The sequence below is a fragment of the Ascidiella aspersa genome, chromosome 4 (assembly GCF_963924565.1).
Source record: "Ascidiella aspersa chromosome 4, kaAscAspe10.2, whole genome shotgun sequence".
NCBI classification, from domain to species: domain Eukaryota; kingdom Metazoa; phylum Chordata; class Ascidiacea; order Phlebobranchia; family Ascidiidae; genus Ascidiella; species Ascidiella aspersa.
In genome coordinates, this window is record NC_139450.1 from 12,993,364 (window position 1) to 13,014,456 (window position 21,093).

Below are 21,093 nucleotides of genomic sequence, written 5' to 3' on the forward strand. Positions count from 1 at the left end.
TTACGTATAAGAAACAAAACTTGTATCAACGATGCACTCACTCACGTTAATAAGTGTGATGTCATCGTAAAGAAAACAAAATACATAAATCGTAGTAAAACAGTAGGAATATGATAAGTTATGGCGACCCCACAAATTTTAGGCAACCCCACTCGGGGTCGCGACCCACAGGTTGGATACCACTGATTTAGTACATTCGTGACAAGAAATGCCTGATCAAAGAATTTAAACATCTGTGAGAGACTTTCAAAATCTTATGTGTTCCTTAGAAAGATTGTTACCGAAATCAGTTGACCTAATGTAGATTGCAGTGCAATCAGATTACTTGCGGTGAAATTCTAACTAATGGCCCCTGCCATTCAAGGACCGTCGCTATCACAAATGGGCCACAATGGCGCATAGTGGAGCGCGCCAACAAACGATCATAGTACCGTTGCCTGGTGCATCCTGTTTATCTAATTTGCTGATATATAATTTGGCACAAGAAAAAATTTGCGGGGTAGATTGTGCTCGTAATTAAAAATGTAATTCTCATGATTTTTAGATGTCTCCAGTTTGACGGCAACGGCATATCTTAATTTTAAGTTGATTATGTTACTTTAATATTGTATTAACGTTATTACAAGGGTAACCTGTGAATTAACGGTCTTTCATTTAAACGTAGCTATCAGGAATAAAAATACACTGACGAGATGTAATGCAACATTCACAGGATAAGCATCACACTTTTTTAAACTCTATCTGAAAAGTTGTTTATGGTATTACGCACCAGCAACAATTTAACACTGTAAACATACTCGAAATATATTATGCTTCTTCTTGAAGTAGGCAACTATATTTTATTTATGTAAAAATGATCTCATCCCTACTCGTTGTACTGCAGGTGTCCAAAGAAATATTAAACACTAACACAGTAACATATTGGAGTTGACTCTTAAATCACGAGGTTACTTCAAGGAATGTGCGGTTATTTCATGGATAGGACTACATTCCGCTGGTCTCTAAGTTATGACTTCCTTTAAAATATTTACGGATGACGACACAAAGTTAAGTCAAAACATGACGCCATAAAACAAAAAATATGTCTTGAGCAACTAATGATTAAATATAATTAAAGCTATAGGACGTAGGCTAAATGGCTTGTGGAGACTATTGATTTACATCAGCTAAAGGCAAAAATTCAGGCATTCGGGTACCATCAACAAACAAAATTTAAAAAGTAGCCTATGTTGATCCACTAATAAAACTAACTCAAACTTAAAACCGTTTGATAGCTAACTCAATCTTTGTTGCCTTTGAAAAGGCATAGTTAAATCACTCGGCCTATTTAGAATCACTTTTTAATCAAGACTATAAAATGTCTACAGTGAGGTTTGAACTCACGACCTAATCAGAAACAACACAAGCTGAGTAATACAGTAAGTTCATTGCCAAGCAAAGTAACATTGCTTGCTGCGTTGATTTCGTGCGTGTAGGGCAGGCTACATCAAAGATCCAAAAGCGCTAATTCGAGCAACACAGTCAGGTTGTATGAATTTCGGGACAAGTACGGAAACAGTTTGCAGTCAGCAAGAAAGCTTAAAAAAACTTTTACGTTGAAAAACGTCATAAACATATTATACCTTATCCATTTTTTATACAACTGGAAACAGAGTTGTTTTTAAAATGACTATAGGCTACACGTTTAGTAATAACACTATTGTTAGTTGACTCACATCTTTCTAGTTACTATAGAATAGAGTCTAACAATTTCAGTAAATTACTGTACTCTAGTGGGGTACATCGAGAGCCATCGCAGACTAACCAAATCTGTCGATCAATGATGCAAGCAAGGCAGGCTAGAAAAACAACGAGCCTGTAGTGAGGTTCGGACTCTCGATCTCCGGCCATCAGAACCGGATTTGTTAGTCTGCGGTTGCCATTGGTGTACTACAGTGGTCAGCAAACTGTGGGCCGCTCCCCAAATCTGGGCCTATGAGCAATTTTTAGTTGGCCATTTAGTCGTTTAAGCCCAAAAGACTCTATGCATACTATGGTAGGCCTACCATATGTCCTCTTTCAGGAGGATTTCTCCTCTTTTCTCAAGAAAAGTGAATGGTCCTCCGAGGACGCGCAAAAATGCCCAAATGTCCTCTTTTTTCGCATTTCGAGTTAGTTGCTTATATTTTCAACAACAATTTTAGGCGAGATGTTGTATTTATTTCCAAAAAAATACTGTAGCCATGAAATATGCTGAATTTCTGCTTTAGAAAAGGTTTTCCAATAAATTGCCCTATCAGCCCTATCCTAGATTAAGACCTGGGCAGCATACGGCCCGCGGGCCGGACCGCGAAGCAATTTAATCCGAACTGTGGCTTATTTTCCTCGTGATACACAGGCTAAGCGAACGAGTTATGTTTGGTTGTATCGTAAACACTTTTTCCGGGATCAAATCTAGCCATGACCCCGCCAACCTCTATTTTAAGCCTGTTTCAAATAATAAAACGGAAACTGTTTTCGCGATTTGCGCGAATCTCTTCTGTCTTCCGTGTGTTCCACGCATTTAATCTTAAATTTTGGTTCAACGCGCCCCACAACTTGATAAACGCCAATATATCAAGCAATGTATTTTTTTATCTGTGCTCAACGCGTCAAGCCCCCGTCTAATTCTAAATTAAACTTTATATTTTAAAACCAATATAGTCGCATTTTTTCGCGCTGCCCGCGACGCCTTGTGGCTTTCTTTAATTTTGACTTTTGACCTGGCTCACCACTGCCTTTTAGGTTTCTCATGCGGCTCGCGGTTAAAAATAATTGCCCACCCCTCTTCTCGAATGTTATTGCAAAATTGCGCCAGAAAAATTGCAACCCAACCTGACATGTAAAAAGGCCAATTAAAATGGAAGGTGTGTGATTATTCACATTAAAACGTAGGATTTTAAATCGTCACTTATAACTATCTTCGTAGCCGCCAACAGCAAAATTCGCAACAAATAGATCAATATTTGCGCTCCAGTCGGCAAGTAACACCAAATTTCTTATCGAAAATTAACCCGAGAATCCCAGAACAACCAAACATTCCGAAAATCAGCATAAAACATCATGAAACTCAAAAGTAACAATTCTACTTTCGTTTTACTAGCCGGCCAAAAATGTCCTCTTTTTGGGTGCTGAAAATATAGTAGCCCATAATATGGCAATATGGCATGTTGCGCCGTGTGACTTAATATCGCTACAAAGTTATTTTGTTTTTATTTAATGAGAGACTTTTTGCACTGCACGCAGATTATTAAGATTAATTGTTTTATGATAGCGAGTATTTGAACCGGACAAAAAAAGTTTGCCGACAAGTGGTGTACTATGGTACGTAAGCCGTAATCGTTGGTCAAAAGCATCTTCAGAAAGGCTAGATCAAAGTTCTTAAACACATAAGTGTGTGCATCTCTCTTGTGGGTTAGTCTTTTAACTTACCTGTCGAGCCTGACTCCCTTCTTACCGAAAACCAATTTGGTAAGATGTCTATATAATTAGGCAACAAAATAAATTAGACAACTCCTTAATAAGTTTTGTACGATTAAATTACTCTTTATTATCAATACGACAACCAAACGTACAAATTTAAACTGATAAATTAATATCCCGATGACTGGTATATGGCTTCACCGCGGATTTGCAGCCACGTCGACAGAAAACAAATACAACAGTCGTGTTTAGACTGATTAAAAAACACCGATCAATCCACGCGTGCAATTGATCCTTTCGAGTTGTCCAACCCAGCGCTATATTTGGATTTGCGGCTAATTAGCGGCAACACCCTTAACCAACGTGTCAGCAACTATGTGGCACATGTCTCAATTCCAATGCTGTCCTTGGTACCCTTGAACTTGTTTGTAAACACCAGTCGTCACCTGTGGGACCAAGCGACGGCAAATCGGCCCTCCGGTCAAGTTTTTGCTCGTCTGTTTTGTTTGCGTTTAAAGGGGCCCTCGATTCCCCACCCAACCGGTTGTGAATAAAGGTAGGCTATATAAGGGAGCAATCGGAGAGCTGATTTCACCATTCTGTGTTACAAGCAAGTCTAAGCAGTGTTTGAAAAAAAGCTACAGCTATGGGACTTCTTAAAGTAATTGTGATCTTCAGCGCATTCCTTGCGTCGGTTAACGGTGAGTTTTTTACTCATAATTTAGCGTGTGGTTTTAGCACAAATTCTTAAACCGTATATGTTTTTTCTTTACGTGCAGGATTAAGTTGCTGGGTTTGCGAAAACGCAAAGTCCAACGAAGAGTGCCAGACGGAAGGAGAGATGAAGTTGTGCCAAGACAATGAGGTCGGTCGATGATAACTTTATGTCTTTTTGTCGTCCTAAAAATTCTAACCTCATTTTCCCATATTTTTGGTTCAGCTTGCTTGCCAGAACGAGGTTCGATATGACGGTCGCGTTACCCTGATCACAAAACGATGCAAACAGGCTTTGGCCTGCGAAAACAACTTTATCCAGGTGAGTTATTGAGAATTAGGCACGACAGAACTCTTGCACTGTACATTAAGTTTAAAATTTGATTAACCTGCATACACTGTTGCGCTTAAATTGTTTCATGCAAAGCACGTTTTACGTAAACTTTTAATATAAGTTTACTGCAATTACAAGCGATTCAACATTCTCTCAACATACTCTTCTAACGTGATATGAAGTCAGTTTATAACACGTTTTTTAAACGGCTTTCTATTTATCCGATAAAGCTTTAAAAATACATTTGTTAATTGTTGTGGTATGTCACTATGTAGAACCCTCGTGCAGCCTGGTCACCATCCCAGTGCAACCCGCGCCACCCCAGCTCCGTGTGCAGATGCTGCTGCAACTTCGACGGATGCAACGCCCCAGAACTCTTCTGTCTCGATCGTAAGTCTGAATAATCACGTAACGGGCTTTTATGCCATTTGATTACAACGTTTCAAATCCCTCCGCATGTCATTTTCATTGTTTTTCAAAAGTTGGTATACTTTTAAAGGTTTACTATAGCGCTCTGTTCCTGAACGGCTTGACAAAAACGTTCAAGGAAAACGCCAATTTGGGTTTATACAATCCGTAATGTGTAAATACGGACATTCAACACGTCGATGAAATCTATTCTGATGCGATTCAGTATGCACTCGCTGTTTCTTTTATATTGTGGGCTAACTATTTTTATTTTAGGGGTGTTATTTAAATGTTATTGACAGCGATGTGTTCTAATTAAAGTGACATTTTCAGCCAGAATATGTTTTTATCACAGAAAAGCCAGAATGTACCCCTATCGGTACTCCCAGGTTCGGAACCAAGAACTGTCAATTCGGTCTTACTATTAACGAAGTGGGCACCGTCTGCAATTTCGCCTGCAACAGAAGTAAGTTATTACTCTGTCATTACTTTTAAAACATGCACTACTAATTCGACAAGCAAGCACTCATTAAAATTTACAAATATTTATGGATTTATATCGAATTAAAATTACTGAGCAATCTAAAACACAAGTGGACATTTTGGAACTTTTTTAGCCTTTTTGACGTTTTATTTTGTTGCATTGTTTTAAACGACAAAGAAGACGGCTAGTGGCTTACATATTATTTTATTTGTTTACTGCAGACTACGAGCTTATCGGTTTGGAGTCAAGCACATGCGTTCTTGACGAAGAAGGAAACTTCGCAGCTTACAACAACCCAGTCCCAGTTTGTCAGCGTAAGTTGCTTTGTCCGACTTAAAGTAACTCTTCGAACCATGTTCGAAATCCTACTGATATCCCATGCCTGATCGTGATTCTAGCAAATTACGGATTGGCATTTAATATCGATTGGGTTGTCACAAAACAGTTAGAAATTTCTAAGCATAAATATATGGTTTAGAATGCTAAATTAAAGCTACACTTGGATTTTCATAAGAATCAATACTTTCGAAATGATGTTTTACAGCTATTTTTCAGACATGATTATAGTTTGAAATCTAATTAAATTGACAAATAAAACGTTCTTAGACTAAAATCGGTTGTTATAGTTGCATATAGTGTCTCTCTTTACCCTGGTATTTGGCCTATTAAATGCAAAGAGTTATATTTTTACAAATTTGAACTACGATTTTAGGAGTCAACTGTGCCGACCCGCCTGCCGCGCCACGCAACGGATTCCGAGTTTGCACCAACGGAAACGCCATCAACTCGCAGTGCGAATTCGGGTGCAACGAGTACCACACACGAGTCGGATCGCTCTACTCGACCTGCCTGGAGCGTGACGGCATTATGACTTGGGACAACCCCGCTCCAGTTTGCACACGTCAGTGGTAGAACCAATTTAGTACGAGTGAGAGTAATACAGGTCGATATTTGAATACAGGTCGATATTTTAACAAGAACGAAAACGTAGTAAAAATTTTAAAGCCGTAGTGAGAATAGCAATTTTCAATGTTGAAAATGAATAAAGAGTTATTCCAAACGTTCAAAATGATACAAGTATGTCGTTTGCAAAGTTCAATCTGTGTATTTTGTGTTCACGTTTACGTACATTAATTCCGCACCCTCTATATTCGTACAGCACTCACCACTGTTTATTGAATTTTCGACGAGACTAAATTTAAATAATTAGTAACAAATGTTATATGCTAAGCAAAAAAAAAACATTAAGCCACTATTATATTTAAGTTATATTTCACCGAGTATGCTTTTACTCGAGGGTAGACGACGACTAAAAGCACTCGGCCATTAAAAAGCGCTGGGAGCAAGTTAAATTTGGGGATACCAGCTCTTTCCGCCCCAAATCCGCGAGAACGAATGCCTGAACGACACCACCTGGAGTTTGCCCAAGCCCTGCTGTGCCCGTAAGCATTTTTAGTTTTCATTTTAAGGCTACCGTTTTTAGTTTTGTGTGACGCTTTGTATTGTTGCTGTAAAAGCTTTTTAATCGTAACTGTGATAATATTCTGCCAAAAAAATTGAATCTGCAAACAAACTTAAAAATAACATTTTATAAACTTGTCATTATATAAGTAGAATAAATCTTATACTTTGACAAAAATAGGTTAGAATAGGAGTACAATTTGACTATGTTTTTTTTAAATGACAAACGATGCTTTCGCCTTTATTATTAGTAAATTTAATCAAAATAATCTATATCTATACACTTATGTCACACCGCATCGTTGTGTAAAGCATCATTAAAATAATTTTGATAATATCGGCGGACATTTCTAACTGCCGGGTTCTTGATAGTCGGCATCTTGGTTTAACCAGAACGGCGCAAACAATAGCAAACGCCAAGAAAAAGTTCAGAAAGACTCTTTACGTTTAATTAATCACTTCCGAAAACCGCCCGCATTACGAGCAAACCAGTAGCAGGTACATCAATGTCGTCTTTCAGGCCCTTGTCCTCCATTTGCCGTCATGGACGCTGTATTTATTCTCGACTCATCCTCTTCTATTGGTGACGAGAACTGGAAAACGATGAAGGAGTTCGTGGCCAACATCCTCAGGTGAGCTTCGAGGCAAATGCCACAAACAACTAATTTGGTCGCCGAAACAGTTTCGAGTGTATTTTTAACGTATAAAGCATGTGGCTTAGCTACACTTTTGTTGTTCGCTAACTCTTTTCCTCTTCCTAGCTCTCTCTATATATATCAAATATGAGTATGTCAAATTGAAAACAATAATTTTTGTGAGATGCAAATACACATAAAAAACTACTGAGACGTCGGTAATTAACATGTCACATGTCTATTAAGCGTAAGACAAACAGAACAGCTTCTTTATGTCTATAATGCTTGCTTTCAGAGCATTCGAGGTTGCTGACGACTCGGCCCAGATTTCTATTTTCCGCTACAACCGCGATGTTGACTCGGACACCCAAATCAAGCTGAGCGACTTTTCCGCGAACAAAACCGGACTTCTCTCCGCTTACGATAACATTCCCTACGACGGATCAGGTGCGCATAAGTTGCCTGTTTTATAACGCAGTTGGAGTATCCTCTTTTAAATTCCTAAAAATGAGGTTTCCTACTTTGGTCCCTGCATTTTTTTTTAAATGGCAAAGTGTAATTTTGTTTTACAATAATTGTAGAAAAATTAGTTAAATGTGGATTGTTTAAACCCGCACAGATCAAAATTTAACCACATTTTTACGCACTCCAGGAACCAACACAGGAAAGGCCCTACAATACGCCAAGGACGTGATCCTGGCCCCAGGCAACGGCAACAGGGATGTAGCGATCGACGTTGTCCTCGTCATTACAGACGGACGCTCACAGGACGAAGTCAAACAAGTTTCCAGGGAATTGAGAGACATGGGCGCCTTCGTGAGTAACGAAATGCCGAGCACAATGCTAGTTGTTTCTGCCGATTTTTCTGGCAACTTATGACGAAAGAAGCAAACTTTAAAAATAAATTTAATTCATAGCCTGCCATTCGATCTTTAGGTATAATGTGTTAATGCCATATTTAATGGTTGGTTGACGTCACTCTTGGGGCGAATGATAACACGTCCCTTCAGTTATTTCGAATATAAAGATTTTCCATAAAAATAGATTGCCATGTAGTAAAGATAATAATAAAAAAGATAAGTTGTCAAACTTTAAACCCTCTTGCTTTCATTTGTTAAACCCTAAATGTATTATTCTCGAGGTATATTAATTTGCACACCTGTCGACATTTGCCAAATACTCAAAAGACGAGATTTCTTTAACAAACTAACGTCCACTTTCTTTCCCAGACCTACGCTCTTGGAATCACGCCGCCGACCGGTCAATTGGACAGAGATCAGTTGCTGGACATCGCGGGCTCCGAGGAAAACCTTATTCTGGCCACCGACGGTTTCGCCGGCCTCGACTCCGCCTTCTCAGCTCAGATCAGCAGCGTGATTTGCGGTGACCCGTGCATTGAAACAACACACGACTTGCACGCGGATGAATAAGCCTCGCGGCATTTCTGGCTGCGCATGGTTACCACACCAACTGTCAAGTCTGGCAATATTTAAAAGTTTAATTTACGTAAAATTGTATTTGCGGTGTTACTATTTAAACTTACATAGTCTTTCCGTTATCAATATATGCTTTTCTCAGGAAAAAACGTAGTAATCTACAAGCTTATTAATTGTGATGTTGCCTAAATTTTAAGATGTTGAATTTTTGGTGAATATAGACTATACGCATTTCAACATGACTTGCATTTTAGTTTTTGTCCGGCATTGAAACATGTGCTAGTTGTGTTTGTTGGATGTAACGTCCAGGTGTTTATCTTATATATATAGTGATTTTAAAATCCAGCCCGACCACTTAATTGTTCTTTGGCATATGTTGTATTTCGCTCGATATCCGTATGTTTATTAAAATTTAAATGGTTACACTGTTTTAAATGAAAATCGTTTAACATACTGATGAAAGGCCTAAACTTGCCAGTAGTCACGTAGCCATGAGTTAATAAACGCGTTCAACTGACGTGTTGAAGTTTGTCGCTGTGTACCGTTCTCGTTACTTTAATAAAAGTTAAACATTGACTTTTACCACTCCTCAAAAGAAAAACTCAGGAAATGAGGTTAATCAGAAGAGTGTGCCACAAACCAGGCCGCTATAGGCCACTATGTCAGTGGGACAGCATTTAATAGGTGGGTGGGTATCGAACATGCACGCTCAGCGTTCCGAGTCGAATCCATGGGAACATATAGCTACTAAAAAATAATATTATACTTAAAACTATAGGTATAAGGGTCTGGTGTTATGACTTCAATTATTGACATTGTCCCACAATTTATGTCAAACATCAAACAAGCTGTAACAAACAATTGGTGTTTTAGCCGTCGTGCATCGCTTAAAATTTGGTAAGATCAGGAAAATATTTATTCGGAGATGTACGTCATCTTGGCCCATGTTTACACACCGACATATCGAACAAGGTACAATGCAAACAAACCAGTTAGGATGTACTCAGTAACTTACTATTTTTATCTTCGGTATATGCCTGAAAAAGGATAATATTTGATTTTATAAAGTTTTAATTAAATAAGTGCAATTTTTGATTTAAATAATAAACTAATACATTCTCCATTTTCAAGCTCCCTTCAGAAACCAGATCATCGCAGGAGTCCTATGTAAATAATACGGCATATTAGAAAACGCTCGGTCGTGCTTCTCGAACTCTTGGTCGCTGAGGTGCTTGAGTTCCTCGCGCTTCATCTTATTGTACTCGTTGTAGGCGGCCAGCGAGCGGTAGTAGCCTATCAGCTGCGTCAGGTTCCAATTCTGACTTACCACGAGGGCATCTGGGCAAACATTTCGGCGTACTTGGTAATAATGTGATCGTTTGTGGTTTTATCGTTCGGGACCTGTGCAAACTGGTAAATCATCTCATTCGCCTTGGTGGTCATTTTAGAACGGGCGGTCTCGTCTTCTACATTAAGCGGTGTCATGCGCGAAATACAATAGGCGAACAGAGCCAAACATCCGGTCGGCTTCAGGATCCTGGAAACCTCCTTGAAAAACTTGGGTAGGTCGAATCGGTGACAAGCATTGGCGCTTATGACCAAGTCGACAGATTTGTCGGCAACCGGAATGGACTCGGCAGGGCCTTGCTCGTATGTAATGTTGTCAAAAGCGTGTTTTAGTTTGGCTTCCTTAATCTGATTAGCGCTGATGTCAACTCCCATGATTTTTTCAAAGTAGGGCTGAAACATCTCAGTGGCCTGGCCGCTTCCACAATCAACGTCCAACATGAAGTCAAACTTCACATCGCAGGAGGTATCTTTTGCCGCTTTTTTGCAGTACTGCAGTACCGTATCCTTTAATTTCACTGATCCAGTGTAGACGGGCCTATACTGTGCGTAGTATTTGGTGATGGTCGAACTTTCGTACACCCTAATCATGTTGAATATCCTGGAGCACAACAAAATGTGCAAATGTATAATGTTTACACGGGTGCACACGATACAACCATCAATGTCATATACGCGAAAACAATGTTTGTTACAGGCTCCGATTAAAATGTTACGTCATAAATACATTTTAACGCAACGTCATAAAGAAGTAAACGTAAGAACACCACATAGTTCGTTTATTTAAAGCGTTAGCCAGGGGTAATACTTTCAATAAAAAGGCTATAGCTACATTATCATGATGTTATTGATTCGCGCAAAGCGCAAATAACCTTAAAATCGTTAAATTTGCTAAAAATGTTTCAGGTTGCGATGGGGCGCACTGCGCCTTTGGATAAAAGACATTTTACAAAAGAGGCTTAGGCATACTAGAGACATAAATAAAAAGATTCTCGCGTAGTGCGATTTTTTGGAATTGAGGAAGTTAATAGTCATGGCCATACGCTTCCCCAGGATCTGCCCCTGTTCCACAATTTGACGTCCAAACTTACAAGGACAGTCTAAATAGTATAAAAAGCAAGTAAAGTAAAATAATTTTTGCTGTATTTACCTAAAAGCCGTGCCAGTAAGTAGGAAACGCCATCTACCGATAGCTACTTAACTGGCTTTCCTGAGCCATCGTTTTTCGTACCATGTAAAAAAGTAAGCTTTTTACGAACGACCCACTACGCCAGGGATGGCGAACCTTTTTCATCCCGCGGGTCACAAAGACGACCTTAATTCTTACAAAATGCACAAGTGGGTCATATTTTTTATTATATAGGCTACTAATTTTATGCAAAACTTTGCTGCTGCGTCGTTTTAAGTGTTATTGTCTGGTTTGTTACTTGAGGTTTTTGAACGATTTCCAAATTAGGATTCCCACGAATACTAAGAACCTAAATAGTTAACAAATGTTGCAGCTTTTTTGTGGAATTACAGGCGTTCAGCAGAAAGCTTTTCAGCATGGTTTATTGATTTAACCAGGGTTTTCAGAATTTTTAATCTGCGAGCTCTTAATTTCCTTGAAGGTTCGCCACCATTTACGATTTAAACCGATAAACAAAATGCTTTTAGTTGGCACGCATTTGTTAAAGTGAAGTTAATGTAGGCTTACTCGTCACACCTAAAAAAAACTTTTGCACGACCCATTTAAACAGTGTATAGTGCTATCTAACGAACAATTGTTTTTTATATTTATCCTTTCCTGAAAATGATTGATAACATTTCGGTATTTCTAAAAAGACAAGTGGGTCATTAAAATCTGTGGTGGGTCACTTAGTGACCCGCGGGTCAGTGGTTCGCCATCCCTGCACTACGCAAACACTATACTGTGACGCAAATGGACTGCAAGAACAGTTGTTTTGCGTTTACCTTTCTCATACGTCAAACACAGAGACACCACACAACTAGAAGCTGACGCGCAATTTTTGTCAAGCTGAACGCAGCCACAGCGTACCGGTGGTTTGAATAAAATAAAGCATAAAGAGATTTTAACAACATTTTGCACTAATGACAAACGTTTTGCACGAGCGTTAAACACAACAAACTTCGAGTTGCACTATAACGCTTCGTTAAAATAGGTCAGTTTGTATAAGTTATTTTTACGAACACCACCTTTATTGGTCGCAACAGCACCAGATGTTGGTTAATCATAAAGAGACTGATGGGGCCAAATATTTAGCCTACGTATCATAATGTCAACGTGATACGCTCAGGTCATCAAAGGCAGGGAAACGAATAATGTTGTCAACGAAAAAGAAAAAGGCTGTAATTCGACGGCAATATTCAAACCATAATGATATTTGCTACCACGAAGCTGCGTAAGTTTCTCTTCTTTCAATGGAAAATATATTTCCGTTAATCATATCAAACAGTTACACAAGTATTTTAAATTCTTGCTGACTCTCCTAAATCCAAAGTGAAAGGAAAAAAAGTTGCCTTTACTATTTAATTATTATTTGGTATCAATCAGCATCGAACATACAAAATAAATGCCTGGACGCCTACAAAAAGCATAAGGTTTGTTAAAAATGCAAGACTGCAGACAATATTAATATTACAGCTCCGACCTGAAACTCCTCTATTCGACCAATTTTTCACTTCACACACAAAGTTCTGATAACTAAAAAAGAAACTAACCCTGAACCGAGAATGGCACAAAATGCTATAAATTCAGTTGAAATACAACGATCTATTTTTTAATGTGGATTTTGGAATTGCCCTTCGTCGAGCACTAGTGAAAAATAGGTGTATCCTTATATATCACATAACCTGTTTAAGACATAGTGTTGACCTGTTACAACGAAAAATCTGATTCAATGTCCATGTTGATGACGTAACAATGCCACGGTTTTCCCTTCTAGTTTCGCAAAAAGTTTCTCCGACGAGTTACAATGGGTTCTATACTCCTATTGGGTTCTATTGAGTTCCATTTTGTACCATTCGCTACCATTCGGTTCCATTCGGAAGTAAGTGATTCTCCTATGAGTTACATTGGGTTCTGTTGGGTTCCATTTTGTACCATTGGGTACCTTTCGGTGCCATTTAGGACCATTAGGTATTTAAGGATTCTCCTACGAGCTACATTAGTTTCTATTGGGTTTCATTTGCTACCATTTACTACCATTCGGAACCTTTCGGTTCCATGGGGTTCCATTCGGTATTTAGTAATGCTTTTACGGACCACCTTCTTTTTATTGGCTTGCATGTGTAATTTTGTGTTCATTGCAACCCTCTTTAGGTCTCATACATTTTAAAATACTCTAATACGACATGATGTGCTTCAGTGTATAATTAAAGTCGATTTAGGAGTAGAACAGAAGTTTAGTTTTGTTGACATTCGTTAGCAATCAATACCATGGTGCTCCATTCGGTGCCATTCGGTATAACTCGATATAAAGTCCCACCCGAATTTGTGTGGCAACAAAAGGCCGCCTTAAGTTACATGTTTAGCAACGTCACGCTATGCCGTATTTTTTGTGATGTCATACTTCAATGACGACAAAAAATGATTTGGATCTGGTAACTGTTTAGAAGCGCCTCAAATTTAAGCCAAAAAATTGGGAGGGTTTAGTTTAGTTATTCTTAAAATGATCTGAATGTGGCAGGATACTTAGTAAACAAACTAAATGGGTCATTTTCAGGGTCGGATTCCGGGGGATAATTACGCCATACCAAACCAAAAAAAAGCCTTTTTGCGATCTTTTGTTATATATATAAATACAAATATTTCAGCCAAGGCACTTTGAGTACTTTGTCATGTGAAGTCATACAATCTCCAAAGGCCACTTCTACATATATTATTGTATGTGCCCATTGCGCAAGTTTGCAGGTGTGTTTAAAAATATTGAATGTTATGACTTTTTGTTATACTTAGTGGCGTCCTTTTTCAGAATTTTTTTACATTTTGTCCTAAATTTACCATTTTCCTAGACAAAAACCCTGTATTCTTTCGCAAATCCACTAATCACCAAACTTTTTATGCTCTGCTATTTAGCCTCAGGGTCGTGGCCTTTTTCGGCTTACTCAATATTTCATTTTGATTGTGCTCTATGATTCGTGTACTTCTACTACAGCTCTACAACCTATCGTAATCCAATCAGTAATTGTGACATACCAAACAAATAATGTAGCATGTACCTCCGCAAGCGAGTTTTTATAGATACTTTAAAAACACTGTTTACTTCAAAATCACTACAATTTGATATTCAAGAAGTCACCGAACTTGTTTTTACCTGCCAATTACCCTATAGCAGTGATTCTCAACCGCGGCTCTCAACTGTACATTTTGCGGCTCTCACTAACGGAGTGAAAAATTAGTTAGCAGTAGCAGAATTGCAACAAAGGAAGTAAAATAAATTTAAAGTGAATGAATTTGATCAGCAAGGATCCCGAGTACGAAGTACTAATGTTCCCGGACTACTTCCGTCCGGCTCTTTAAAAGAATTTTGTGGTTTGTGACGTCATTATATATTTAGTCTTGATCGACAAGCTATGGCAATAAGAAATAGCTGTTTCAACAGATAGTTAGCCTAGGCTAGCGTAATGTATTTTTGTTGTTTTCTTGTTTCTTTCTTAATGTTTTTTAATTATATGCCTACTGTTGTTTTTTATGCGGCTCCTTGCAAACTATAGGTTTGAAATGCGGCTCTGGCTCTAAAAAAGTTTGAGAATCACTGCCCTATAGGCCTACGGACTGTTCGTCTCTGGCCAGATAACTGTTAAAATTAGAAATCGCCGACCGAATATGATGAAATTTGTATTACCCTTATTTGACATAATTTTTTATCAAACGATGAAACGATAAACGAAATATTTACAAAAATTTACTGAGATTTATGAAATGGTTGTTTAGTTTAAATCTCAACAAGTTTTGGAAAGTTTATTTCCAGCTCTGCACAAACAAGTGTTAAAAGACAACAAAGGATTTGGCGTCGTCGCCCTTATTTGTTTAGTTCGTTGGTTATCGCATTTTTATCTTATTTTTTGTGTGTCGTTTTACTTGCGTGTCTGCATATTTGGAAAATCAGCCACGGTCCAAAATAATTAAACCGGCGGGGCAGGTCCGTAACCCCTGGTATCATACATCTAATTCAGTGGTTATCAACCTTTTTTCTTTCGTGGCCCATTTTCGTTGCACAAAAATTCTGTGGCCCAATAAATTTTTATGAAAGAACAAACTATAAAAAAGGTTTAGAAAAAAAATAGCGGAGCATATATTAATACAGAATATTTATTCAACCGTGCATTAGTGAGGTACTTGCTTCTAAACAATAAATTTACGTTCATTTACATTCCTGCTCAATTCCCCCCCAAGCCATTATTCCTGTAAAACTAGGTATAGTGGCACAAATGAAACTAAATGATTTAATAAATCTAGCTTTTTTAAATTGGTCTGTGGCCCACCTAAAAAGTTTCCATGGCCCACCAGTGAGCCATGGCCCACTGGTTGTGAACCGCTGATCTAATCAATAGCATTTTAAAATGCATTTCATGCGGTATACAATGTTTGCTGTAAACTTAAATTTCTGTTTGGTCGAAGAATTAATTTCAAAAGGGAAACTATCGCTCCACCAATGCTGAAGTAGACTGATATTTTATCATTTTTACATACAATGCATAAAAACGAATAAAGAAATAAAATTGATTAATCTGTAAGTTAGAAAAGTACTTTTATCTGCTAGGTTCTCAGCACTGGCTGGCCATAGCAGGTATAGCTCTGATCTTATTTACTGATACGGGATGACCTATTAAAAGCGTTTATAACAGTGCTTCTTAAACTTGTTTAGTTTTGTTCACCCCTAGCATCGATCTCCAGATTTCATTCAACCTTGTCTCATGATATGATAAAACTATCTCGTTTCTGTATACCAGCGCAAAATGACAGGTTGTTTCGATCATATACTGTAAAGCTACAAAAGCACAAAGCATAGTCACCAAATGCTCGCAAGCTATCATCCCTTTTCTGGCGGTTCACCCTTATTCATCCCTTTTGGTTGGTTCACAAAAGTGTTATTCGCCCTGGGGCAAACCATTCACCAGTTTAAGAAACACTGGTTTGTAATATTCAGAGACCAGATAGTAGGCTTTGTTGCAATAATGTGTCAATGTTACCGTGCAAATTACTCTAGGGAGCAATCGCTACCAAGGTACACAAACAATGAAATCGCTCCATCCAATAAAATTATTTGTGAAATGCAGAGAACTTTCACTGCTCCCTTATACACAAATTATCAAATTGTAATGTCTGCTGGAGATGCTTGAGCAACATCTACCAAGTTACCAGGGTTTAATCTTAAACATTTTAAAGTAAAATCAAAATGTCACATTTATGACCTAAAATAGAAAATATGACAATTTACAACTTCAAACTTCCTAAATAGAACATATGACAACGTAAATCCTTCAGTGCTATCAATTTTACAACTTACTGTACTATTAAAAAAAGACTTTTACTGGCCCTAATAATTACATTGCAAAACTAATTTATAACCACAGAAACGAAAATATCAAAAAACTTTTGAATAATTTGCGAGTTTTACGTTTAAGCAACGCTTTGCGATGTCTGTTCGCTCGCAGAACGAAACAACTAAGAAGTCAAACAAGTATATCCAAGGACCTGAGAGACAAGGGTAAGCCCCGCAATGCAATAAATAAAGCTTGCTGCTTTTGCCGGATTTTCGGAATGTTTTTGCGACTTAGAAGCGAATTCCAAAAATAGATTGACTTCAATAAATTGCCTTCCATTCGGCTATTTGTATTTTTTCTGGTTTGATAGCCTAATGTCTCTCTTGGGGGAATGATAACACATTCCTTCAATGACTTTAACACAGGCGTTCTTAAACTTTTTTACCGCGGACCACTAAATATTTTTTTTTGCTTTGCGTGGACCACGGTAGGCAAAAAATGTCAAAACTGACGTACTGAATTGACGTCACAATACAAATAGACTTCATAAATCTGTTGATTTCGCTCCAAAAAATGTAATTGTGAAATGGAGTCTAAATACAATCAGTGCAAAACCGTTTAATTCTTAATTGAACTTTTTCTTTGAAAAATAGATTACTTCTTAAATTTACACCAATATTTCAATTAAGTTTTCGTGGACCCCCTAAAACTAGTTCACGAACCCCCAAAGGGTCGATTGATCCCAGTTTAAGAACCCCTGCTTTAGCAGGACAATAGCTTTAAAAGCAGTTTAAACAATTTAACTGTCCTGTAAAAATAAAGTGTCCTGTAGTAGGCTTCAGATAAAAAAACAGTTACGTTTAAAATTTTATACCCCGTGGTATCTCGTACACCTGCCGACATTTGCCAAACTTTGAAACACTAGATTTCGTGAACTAACGTCTACCGTTCATGCAGGTTTATTAAAGGTTAAACATTTACTTTTCCTTCTCTTTAAAGAAAAAAACTCATGTACAAGGCGCATTAGGGTGTAAAAAACAAAATTGTTCAACCCCGAATATCCGCATTCTATAAGCATTCTGCAACGATTTGTTTAGTCGAGGTCCACAGAGAATTCGTTCCGGGACTATAGGCCTAAGACCAAAGCACATGGATAGTTTTGTTTGCGACTAATTAGTAATCGATTTTATTCAAAGAGGGTGCCACAAACCAGGCCCCTAAATGACAGTGTGTCAGAAGGATAGCATCTAATATGTGAGTAAAATGTTGGGCCAGTTTGTCGAGTCAAATCCATGTGAAAATATCCTTTAAAAACTAATATTATATATGACATTGTCCAACATTTTATGTCAAACGTCAAACAAGTTTCAACAATTGCTAAATGCACTCAGAGCAACTTGTCGATATATTTTAAACAATACTTGTAAAACATCAAAAACGGTTTCGGTAATGGGTGAACGTAGCCATAACCTATACGTTATTACGCTAAGTAGGCTAGGACACAATCGCTATTTTAGCCGTTGTGTAGGCCTAAGGTTGAAGTTTGATCAGTGCAAATGTTTAATGGAGATAGACGTAAGCGTAGGCCTAGCCGCAGACCAATGTATTTCACACATATGTGAACAAGATACAACGACAACAAACCACCTAGGATGGACTCAGAAACTTACTAACTTTTTCTTTTTCTATATGCTAAAAAATAATTTTATTTCGTCACACTTAAACAAGAATTTTCATTTCGTCACAATCAGGCATGTTGGTTGCGTTAACAATCAAAGCCAGTCCCCATGACCAAAAACAAAGGAAATTCAGATCGCATCTTAACGCTCTCATCGTCCGCAGCCGGGTCGATGCCCCACTCCTTACGAATGTAGTCTCGCAGCAGCAGGGCTCGGTCGTGCTTCTCGAACTCTTGGTCGCTGAGGTGCTTGAGTTCCTCGCGCTTCTTCTTGTTGTACTCGTTGTAGGCGGCCAGCGAACGGTAGTAGCCTATCAGCTGCGTCAGGTTCCACTCCTGACTTACCACGAGGCCCTCTGTCAGTCGTTCCTTGTCGCGACTGGGCATCTGGGCAAAGATTTCGCCGTACTTGGAAATAACGTGATCATTTGTGGTGCTATCGTTCGGGATCTGTTCGAACTGATAAATCATCTCGTTAGCCTTGGCGGCCATTGCTACACGGGCGGCCTCGTCTTCTACATGAAGCGGTGTCATAAGCGGACTGGAATAGGCGAACAGAGCCAAACATCCGGTCGGCTTCAGGATCCTGGAAACCTCCTTGAAAAACTTGGGTAGGTCGAATCGGTGACAAGCAGTGGCGCTTATGACCAAGTCGACAGATTTGTCGGCAACCGGAATGGATTCGGCAGGGCCTTGCTCGTATGTAATGTTGACAAAAGCGTTTTTTAGTTTGGCTTCCTTAATCTGGTTAGCGCTGATGTCAACTCCCATGATTTTTTTAAAGTAGGGCTGAAACATCTCAGTGGCTTGGCCGCTTCCACAAGCAACGTCCACCATGAAGTCAAACTTCACATCGCTGGAAGTCTCTTTTGCGGCTTTTTTGCAGTACTGCAGTACCGTATCCTTAAACTTCACTGATCCAGTGTAGACGGGCCTATACTGTGCGTAGTACTTAGTGATAGTCGAATCTTCGTACACCTTAATCATGTTGAATATGCTAAAGCACAATCTATAACTTAAAATGTAGAAAAGCAGCTTTAGAATCCAATCTTTAGAAAGTTTAATGTTGTCTAAGTTTAAGGTTCGCAAAGTAAATCGTACATTTTATTAGAGAAAATACATAAATGGAGGCACATGATAGAACTGTCCGAAGATAATAATTATAATCCCAAAAGTAATACATGCACAAACAATGTTCATTAAAACTCCCCAAACTGGATGTAGCGCGACGAGATTCGGCGGGTCATAACAAAAGTACCCCAACCTGCCAAACACGAAGGGCCACGGAAAGTGTAGGGATTATTAAAACTGACTAAAACTTTAAAGAATTTCTTCTATACATAACTGAAATGCGCGCGAGTAAATAGGAAACGCCGTTGGCACATCGCAATTTAACTGTTCGGCCTGATGACCTCTTTCTTTGCACCATGTCTAACATAAAGTTTCTCTCACCAAGCAAACGCAATTGCGAGGCAACTTGACTGCAAGAACAGTTGATTCGCGTTTACCTTTAGTCGCACTTTGAAACACTGCTTAACAAAAATTACCTTGCTAAATTACATTCGAATTCATAGCTATAGGTAAAAGGTAACTATAATTTGTTGAGCAAGTATCAAATTATTTAAAGCTTAATTAAAGTTACAGAGTTTCAAGTAAGATCTGTTGACACAATCTAGTTAAAGGACTGTTTTTGTTTTTAACCTTGAAACATATCCCTAGTATCCCTGCATGTACGTTTACATTGAACTAAAAATGCCAACGCATTGGTTTGCGAAAAGCGCTGTTAACCCAGACGCCGAACAACTATTAGCTGACACGGAATTGCTGCTATAAAACGAGAGTTCACGCAAAGGCTATCAGCAAATCAACAAACTAGAGGCAGAAAATCTGAAAGGTTGATCAAGCAAAGAAAGCAATTTTGTCAAGAAGAACGCAGCTTGCGAGTGGTTTTAAAATTTAAACTAAAAAAAGGTAAAACTGAACGTAACGGCATTTTGCACCAATGATCACGACGTTTTGGCACGGGAGTTAAAGCCAGCCATAGAGCGTGGAGCGAGCTGTCCTGAACACACTAACAAGAATTTCTAACTTAAAATATATCGCTTCATTAAAATACGTCAGTTGGTGTAAGTCATTTTCACCAACCCCACTTTTATTGCTCGCACCCGCACTAGATTGGTTAATCATAAAGCGACTGGCGCCAAATATTTACACATGATACAAACGATAATGTTAACGTGATACGCTCAGCCCATTTAAACAGGGCCAATAGGAGTGTCCCTGAAAAAGTAAACCTGAATGGGTGGATTAATTAAAAATACTCACTTTTCGTAATAAACAACATACCCATTTTCAGGATTATTAAAAGTCTCTTTTCAAGAATCAGTTACCCAAGTAAAATTAAAATCAAGTCGTAATTAGAGCTGGTCAACTTCAAATAAAGTCCTTGTCATACCAATAAAACGTTAAGCTACTGAAATTGACTAACTCGTCTGATTATGAGTAATAACCAAAGTAAAAAATACCTGAAACGCAGTATATAAAAAGCTAATTGTTTGATGTAAAAAATGGAATAAATAGCTCAACTTTATGAAAGATTGTATAATGAAAACACTTCATTTCTAGCCAAGTCATTTTTGGAGAATTATTTGCCTAAAAAAAAAAAG

General features: G+C 38.3%; 3 protein-coding genes across 3 annotated transcripts; 1 reads left to right on the forward strand and 2 right to left on the reverse strand.

Annotated features, from left to right (window-relative positions):
• Window positions 1-4,087: 4,087 nt before the first annotated feature.
• LOC146147974 (uncharacterized) lies at window positions 4,088-8,907 on the forward strand. Its single transcript, XM_083387975.1, has 12 exons — window positions 4,088-4,142; window positions 4,221-4,306; window positions 4,382-4,477; window positions 4,765-4,879; window positions 5,253-5,363; window positions 5,603-5,695; window positions 6,094-6,282; window positions 6,734-6,823; window positions 7,363-7,474; window positions 7,773-7,924; window positions 8,130-8,293; window positions 8,707-8,907. Exons 1-12 carry the CDS (start codon window positions 4,088-4,090, stop codon window positions 8,905-8,907), a joined length of 1,464 nt encoding a protein of 487 aa, XP_083244101.1.
• Window positions 8,908-10,236: 1,329 nt separating this feature from the next.
• On the reverse strand, window positions 10,237-10,851 carry LOC146147975 (putative methyltransferase DDB_G0268948). Its single transcript, XM_083387976.1, has one exon. It carries the CDS (start codon window positions 10,849-10,851, stop codon window positions 10,237-10,239), a length of 615 nt encoding a protein of 204 aa, XP_083244102.1.
• A 7,663-nt stretch (window positions 10,852-18,514) lies between these two features.
• LOC146147976 (putative methyltransferase DDB_G0268948) lies at window positions 18,515-19,414 on the reverse strand. The gene has a single exon (XM_083387977.1). It carries the CDS (start codon window positions 19,412-19,414, stop codon window positions 18,515-18,517), a length of 900 nt encoding a protein of 299 aa, XP_083244103.1.
• Between the last annotated feature and the right edge of the window lie 1,679 nt (window positions 19,415-21,093).

Bases quoted from the DNA above. Each gene is read 5' to 3' on its own strand.
- LOC146147974 (XM_083387975.1), top strand. From the start codon at position 4,088: ATGGGACTTCTTAAAGTAATTGTGATCTTCAGCGCATTCCTTGCGTCG. The intron at 4,143-4,220 runs GTGAGTTTTTTA...CTTTACGTGCAG, and splicing joins ATTCCTTGCGTCGGTTAACG to GATTAAGTTGCTGGGTTTGC. The intron at 4,478-4,764 runs GTGAGTTATTGA...GTCACTATGTAG, and splicing joins GCGAAAACAACTTTATCCAG to AACCCTCGTGCAGCCTGGTC.
- LOC146147976 (XM_083387977.1), bottom strand. From the start codon at position 19,414: ATGATTAAGGTGTACGAAGATTCGACTATCACTAAGTACTACGCACAG.
- LOC146147975 (XM_083387976.1), bottom strand. From the start codon at position 10,851: ATGATTAGGGTGTACGAAAGTTCGACCATCACCAAATACTACGCACAG.